This window comes from Simochromis diagramma, unplaced genomic scaffold, assembly GCF_900408965.1.
Source record: "Simochromis diagramma unplaced genomic scaffold, fSimDia1.1 OVJJ01000338.1, whole genome shotgun sequence".
In the NCBI taxonomy this organism is placed as follows: Eukaryota; Metazoa; Chordata; class Actinopteri; order Cichliformes; family Cichlidae; genus Simochromis; species Simochromis diagramma.
Genome location: NW_024387088.1, coordinates 456,107 through 463,986, shown reverse-complemented (window position 1 = coordinate 463,986; position 7,880 = coordinate 456,107). Strand labels below are relative to the sequence as shown.

General features: G+C 37.8%; 1 protein-coding gene across 1 annotated transcript; it reads left to right on the top strand.

Moving 5' to 3' along the window:
* Positions 1-331: 331 nt before the first annotated feature.
* On the top strand, positions 332-5,157 carry LOC120742677 (endonuclease domain-containing 1 protein-like). The gene is made up of 2 exons (XM_040046106.1): positions 332-779; positions 4,962-5,157. Exons 1-2 carry the CDS (start codon positions 405-407, stop codon positions 5,142-5,144), a joined length of 558 nt encoding a protein of 185 aa, XP_039902040.1. The 5' UTR covers positions 332-404; the 3' UTR covers positions 5,145-5,157.
* The last annotated feature ends 2,723 nt before the right edge of the window (positions 5,158-7,880 follow it).

Sequence of the window (7,880 nt, the reverse complement as noted above, 5' to 3'; positions counted from 1 at the left end):
GTTCAAGCTAATCCTTATCTTATGCTGGGCCTTTGTTTATCCGAAATAAACTGCTTTATTTCCATTCCCATTAATCCAACCAACTTCTCACTACACGTCCTTTGCAAACAGAAGGTTTGAACCGCACAAAATCCCTTTATTTATAAAGTGATTGCTGCTTGGTTTACCTTTGTAAATACTGTATTTGCATAGTTTCCACTGAGCCACTATTTCTTGTGTTACGCCTTTTTGACATTACACAGGTTCAAGAGTAGAAACAAATTGGGTAAAGTAAGCATTTATGGTAATCCTTATCCTTAGTTTTGGGCCCACAGTGATTATTTGTGCATATATTTACCTCATTATTTGAAACTTTATCTGAGACAGAAAATACGGTAAATTTTAACTGTGCCTCTTTAAATGTAATGATGTGTAAAGGTTTTGGTTTCTCCTCTGACCAGATGAATCAGGGCACGGTGATGACATTACTGAAGCAGCTCCTGCCCCTCGCTGCTCTCCTCCTTCTGTCCATTGTTCCCACTGAAACTGAAGTGGTGACATCAGTGGAAGACTGTAATGAGTTTTTTCTGAAGAAAACTCCACCAAACATCACAAGAATTTTGGGGGGAGGGAACATCAAGGACCAGAACAGATACAAGCTGATTTGCCAGACTTTGAATAACACCAGAACATTTGTGACACTCTACGACACCCAGAACAAGATTCCAGTTTTTTCTGCTGCAAAGTTCAATGGGAGCACATCTGGAAGACCCCAGGTCCCATGGATGATTGAACCACAGGTATATATTAAATATTTGCAATATTTATTGGTTATGTGTTACAACTGTTATGTGTTACTTCATAATAACTGCTGTGATGCAGCTTTCAAACTGAAATAAAATATTATGACACTGCAGGCCTACGTACATGATAAACTAATCACTGTACAGGCTGACTCAAACACTCTAGTGTTGCTGATACCATTTCTACTAATTCAGTAACTCTGCTTATGAGTAACTCTACAGATTATTTCCATTACATTACATTACAAAGTGATAATCAGCATTGTTCAGTATATGTTCCTAAAGACATCACTGAGTTCAGCTTCACTGAGTTTGGCTAAAATTTATTTAAATTATGTCAGTTTAAGTTTGCTCTATAGATGAAAAAAAAAAGCAATATCAGCTGAAATAAATGATCCTGAGGTGATAACTAAACTCTTTTAATCTGTTAATCTATTTAGCAACAACCATGCATGACTTACTGACCTACCCTTTTGATTTTGACAGCTTGAAAATCCAAGTGACAATCCCAATATGAGACCATCAAACAACAGTACCAATTACAAGCACCAGGCTGGGGACAAAGACTACAAATACAACATAGATTTTGACAGAGGACACTTGTTTCCAAGCTCTTATGGATCTACTGTTTTAAAAAGAAATTCTACTTTTACTTTGACTAACATTGTTCCACAAAATAAAGACTTCAACAGTGGAAGCTGGAATAAAATGGAGAATTGCATCAAATGTGTTTTGAATGAATATTGCAAAAACAATAACAATATAGAAGGCTTTGTAGTTATTGGAGCACAGCCCAGCAACAACCGTCTCAACCAAATAATCAGTATTCCTTCAGTGCTCTGGTCGACCTTCTGCTGCTACAGTCAGATTCAGAACAGCTGGCTGGCAAGTGCACACTGGGGCAACAACAGAAATCATGGCCCTGAACATCTGGATACAAAGACCTTGGGAGAACTCCACACAGAGCTGGGAATTGAAGTATTTCCTGAAACACAATGTCCTAAAAATACAACAGTTACTCATCTGTATTCACACCTTCCCTCTAACTGCTCCTGCCCATCAAAAATGTCAAGTAAATCTGTACAAAGTACATATTTCTCTTCCCCTGAAACCTCTGTCCCACTTTCCACCACATCTGGCAAATCAACATCTGGTCCTCTGAGTACTACAATTGCATCAGTCAAAAAGTTTAAAGTAAATGAGAATGATGTAAGGCTTTTAGAAGGAAAACATTTTCTTGGACCTAAAAAGAAGAAAATATCAATTTAAAAGTCAGATTGTTTTCAGGTAACTTGCTTGGAAGCATCATAAGAAGAAAGAAATCGTTAAATCAAAAAGTAATTTGGAAAAGCTGAAAATCATGAAAATGTTAAAGGAAATAACCTGGAAATGAATCATTTACTTTAATGAAGACAGAAGTAAAATAATGTAAATTAATGATGGTCATTTTCTTAATCTGGTTTTACTCAGTAGGTGTTTTATTTTTTTTATTCATAATAACATTGTTATCATGTGCTGCAGCTGCCTTTAGTTTAGTTACTGTGTATTCTTCCCTGCTTGGAATTTCTCAGACTATGAACACAGACATATACACCAGCTGTGTATATGTCTGTGCCCCTGCGCAATGTGACAAATCCAAATAACTTTGTATTGAGCCGATTCAGGTTTTACCATTAATTTGTGTTCCATGTTTATGTAAAACAGCCAAATATTTCCGAGATGTGATTATTTTTCAGTTTATCATTGCTGCTTAAATTGTATTGAATAGGACGTGATGTTTCATGTAACTTTTTTGTAGTGTTTGCATCATAAGCGTTATTTTGAAGTGTAAGGGCATCATTAGTTTTTCTCCTGTTCACTTTGATCATTTCGGGCAGATGTTGTGTTTTGTGTGTTTTTTTCTATTTACCTGTGTCTCTCTACACTCCATACTGTTTTAAACTTCACAAGGCAACGCCTGTTAAAATGTCATAAGGAAACTTACAGACAAAACTCAGTGGTTAATAAACAACGCATTAATGTGACAGGAGTCCAGAGGCTTCAGAACTTGTCATTCTCACGGCTGGGTCCTGTACTACCTGGGTGGGTGCGGTCAAACTTCCGGTTGAGTCAACGCTGGCGCGACTTGCTGCCTCTACTCACCGGTATCTTTTCATCTTTTATTTATAATAATAATGGATTGCATTTATATAGTGCTTTTCGGGGCCCTCAAAGCACTTTACAATTCCACTATTCATTCACTCTCACACAATGGTGAAGGCAGCTACAGTTGTAGCCACAGCTGCCCTGGGGCAGACTGACAGAAGCGAGGCTGCCATATCGCGTCATCGGCCCCTCTGGCCAACACCAGTAGGTGAAGTGTCTTGCCCAAGGACACAACGACCGAGACTGTCCGAGCCGGGGCTCGAACCGGCAACCTTCCGATTACAAGACGAACTGCCAACTCTTTGAGCCACGATGTATATTCTTTGATACATCTTAACAAATGTTAAACCTTCTTGTCTTCTACTGACACTACTGGCGATCTCATGAATTTTGCAAGTTCCTGAGTATTTTGGGTCTAGTTCATCTGCCTGTTTGTTTTGGCCGTTGTCTACTGTTTGGCTTACCTGACTGTCCGTGATGTGGCCTAGCAGGATCTGCGTGTTGCTCGTGTGGGTCTAGAGTTTTATGTCATTGGTCTACCGACCTAGTGCTGGACTAAACCAATGAAAGCGCAGGACTTAGTTTAAAAAGGTTGAACAGTTTGTTTACAAACACACCAGGTGCTATATACAAAATGTGCAAGGGGAAAAAGTCCAGGGAATCCAAGAGTGGGGAAGGGCAGCCACAATCCTGTGGGTCACACACACGAAAATATCATCTTCAGTCACACACGCCTCTCGAACACACTCGCGTTAGCACTGTTGGAGGGGAAACCAATCATTTCATAAATTGCTAATCATGCATAAAAAATAAGCATGATGCAAAAGATTTTTGTGATCATCGTTATTCTGTAATAATAAATGCACATTTTTAAAGCATAAATAATTATCTACGATGTATACCTGAGGTATTTTTCTTTCTTTCTTTTTATTAAAAAGCTCTCATTACTTCATGTTGGAGCTTGTTAAATAGGTGGCTTAATGCAGGATTCCTGTTAGCTTTTTGTGATAAGTAAAGGTTTTAATGGTGATTGCAGGACCAAATGCTGCTGTTTTGGATGATATCATCTTGGTACCAGTTCTGCCTTTTTGCCCTTTGCCATGTTGATAGATACATTGATAGAAACACTGATAGAAACGTTAAATTGCTATACAGCACTAATTTTGCTTGGAAATAAAATTTCTTTCCTTATCCCAGATATGTTTCTACGTCACATTTGTTTTCTTGGATACAAATGTGCAGTAGAAACATTCACACTTCCATGGCAATCAGAGCCATGCGTTAAATGAAAAATCAAAGGAAAAAATTGCTTCATGGATTTTTCTTAAAAACTCAAATTAGATTAGATCTAATTTCTAACATGATTCGGTTTCTTGCCTGTTTGCAATGTACAACGTGAAACGACAGTGTGACAGGGACAGTAACTGAATGATGGCCTTTTTTTTCACACATAATCTTTCAGAGAAAAACATGAAAAGTAGAAAATGCTGAAAATAAAATAAAGTAGCTTACCACGAAACTAAAACTGCTGTATCACTATTTTCAATTAATTAAGTGGCGTTATTGTGACAGTTGTTGACTTTGACAAGAAGAAGGTCAAATTATTATAAAACCTTTAAGTATTTTCTCCAGTGAGGCTAACATCCATTTATGACCTTAATGTGTGTTGTTTGTTCAAAGAGAGAGAAAAAGGGAAGCTATGGCAGGTCACCTCGGCACTTGTGCAGGTGAAACCAAAGGGAAGATATGCTTCACCATATTTTCTAGTCTTTGGTGATGATTTATCCTCTGCTTTGCGTTTTTGTGGGAGCCCCATCGAAAACCTGTCCATTATGCTAGCAGTGTCTTGTATTATTAAAGCTCTTCATGACTGAGCCAAGTGTCCTCTTTTTTTGAAAAACAAAATATGGTCACCCTACCCTAAGCTAACCTATATTGTGTTTAGATTATACAATTGTATACAACCTGTTATAAAATGTTTATTTAGTCCATTTTCCAGCAGCCATGCATGGCTTTTTTGTTTTGTTTTAACAGCTTGAAGACCCAGATGATGTTGACAATATGAGACAAGCAGACAAGAACATCAACTATGAACACCAGGCTGGAGACACTGATTACAACCCCTACAACCAGCAAGGGTTTGACAGAGGACATTTATTTCCAAACTCTTATGCGTGTGATTTAACTGAGAAAAAAATCTACCTTTACCTTGACTAAAGCTGTTCCACAACAGTCATGTTTCAATCATGGAAAATGGAACCAAATGGAGAAATGTGTCAAACGCTTTCTGGATGAAAACTGCATTAACAACAATAACAAAAAAGAAGGCTTTGTAGTAATTGGAGCAAAACCTAGTGACAGTGTGAGTACTGACAGTAGCTTACTGAACAACAACAAGATAAATATTCCTTCAGTGCTCTGGTCAGCCTTCTGCTGTTACAGTCGTAGTCAGAACACGTGGCTGGCAGGTGCACACTGGGGTAACAACAGAGATGATGACCTTAACTATCTGGAGACCAAGACTTTGGGAGCACTCTACACAACCCTTGGAATTGAAGCATTTCCTGGAACACGGTGTCCTAAAGACTTAACTACCCAGGTCTACTCAAAATGTGCACTTAAATCCAAAAAGCGCAATGTGATTGTGAGTCATAAGGTTCCTCATAAGGATTCTGGAGAAAAAATATATTGTGGGGCTAAAAAGAGGAAAATTATAAAACCTGCATTTCAGAAAAAAAAAAAAACTACCTGGATGCACGGTGTGAGAATGAAGGGTTAAATTGAAAAGGGATTACTTTTTTTCGTCTGCTGCAGTGTTGGTCAAGTTACTTGAAAAAAGTAATCAGTAACTAATTACTGATTACTTCCCCAAAAAAGTAATCCCGTTACTTTACTGATCACTTATTTTCAAAAGTAATTAATTACTTAGTTACTTAGTTACTTTTTAAAAACACGATTTACAACCTGAAGAGGTGATAAAGCGATAGATCTTTCAGCCCAATTCTACTTTTTCTACATAATCCATCATACAAAATGTAATCAAATGGAAAAGTCTCTCTTTTTTAACTTGTTTTATCAGTTTTAATCTTTTAACTTTATGCATCAAGCAAAAATTTAATTATATGCAACATTCTCTGACTGGAAGAAATTTGTTTAACATTTAAACCTATTTTCTGCACATTCCAGCACATAAAATATTTTTTGTGTTTACATTCACTCTTTCAAATAGATGCAAGTAAAACACAGCAGAAAATAAATAAAGTCAAAGACTCAGTGGTCCTGTTGCTCTATTTTCACCTGTAAAGCAGGAGTGGGGTAGGCGGAGGTTTACCCTGGTGCAGGTGTGCCGCGGTCAGTTGAAGAATCCCCAAGTTTCTCTGTGAATTTCCCATTACGTCGTTGCGCACTCGGTGCTTGCTTGGAAGTTTAGGGGTTTTTTTCGCTGTAAAAAGAAGTTTTTTTCCCCACTCACAACGGGCACTAATGTTTTTGTCACTTTTTATGGAAGCAAACTCAAAGTAAGGTCAGTACTTCCACGCTTTAAACGCTGCACGCTCATACTCTCTCCCACAATCGATATGTGATCCATTGTTGATCTGCACACAGCTGTTGTCACTAACGGCGCACTCGCTTACGTCACTGTCGTGAGACATTCTCGCAAAAAAATCACGGTTTTAGTAACGCAGTAACGCAGCGTTCCTACGGGAAAGTAACGGTAATCTAATTACCGATTTTGCAATAGTAATCCCTTACTTTACTCGTTACTTGAAAAAAGTAATCAGATTACAGTAACGCGTTACTTGCCCATCTCTGGTCTGCTGCAGCTACTTTTAGTTTAGTAAGTATATAAGCTTTGCTGCTTGGTTTTCTCAGATGACCAACATGCCTTTCATACATACATATACAGTCGTGGCCAAAAGTTTTGAAAATGACACAAATATTAGTTTTCACAAAGTTTGCTGCTAAACTGCTTTTAGATCTTTGGTTCAGTTGTTTCTGTGATGTACTGAAATATAATGGTAAGTACTTCATACTTTTCAAAGGCTTTTATTGACAATTACATGACATTTATGCAAAGAGTCAGTGTTGTTTCTTTTTCAGGACCTCTGCAATTCGATTGGGCATGCTCTCAATCAACTTCTGGGCCAAATCCTGACTGATAGCAACCCATTTTGTCATAATCACTTCTTGGAGTTTGTCAGAATTAGTGGGTTTTTGATTGACCACAATGTTCTCAATGGGATTAAGATCTGTGGAGTTTCCAGGCCATGGACCCAAAATTTAAACGTTTTGTTCCCCGAGTCACTTAGTTATCAGTTATGCCTTATAGCACAGTGCTCCATTGTGCTGGAAAATGTATTGTTCTTCACTAAACTGTTTTTGGAAGAAGTTGCTGTTGGAGGGTGTTTGGGTACCTGTGGTAGGACTCGACTTAAGCGGTCAAAGAAGTGCAGGAGACTGATGCTGTCCAGTGTAGCAAGTGATTTATTCACCATTCTGTGGCCCAACAATATTTACAAAGAAACAAATAAGAAACTCAACTCTATAATTAACTCAATTCAAATAAACATAACTGAACTTAAATCAACGGAAATTAAGGTCAAACTGCACACAGCTACACTGACCTGAACCCTTCTTCCGAAACACCTGAGTTCGTCTGCTTAAATAGTCCCCTTAATCAAACACTTTCTCCTCTGGACTATTCCATTCAGTAGGTAGGTGAGATGAACATGATTATATTCATCCTCTACTTTCTCCTCTTGACTGGCAACATAAACTCTGGTGTAATCAATACATATCACAACATTAACTCTATTTCTTTATAAACCTTTATAAAACTTTATAGATGTTTGCCTATTGCAGATTACATGTGAAATATGGTTAAATCAAAACAAGAATGTTAACTAAGAATGTAGACAAATGGTTTTCTCACCCACTTTGTCACACTCCCCC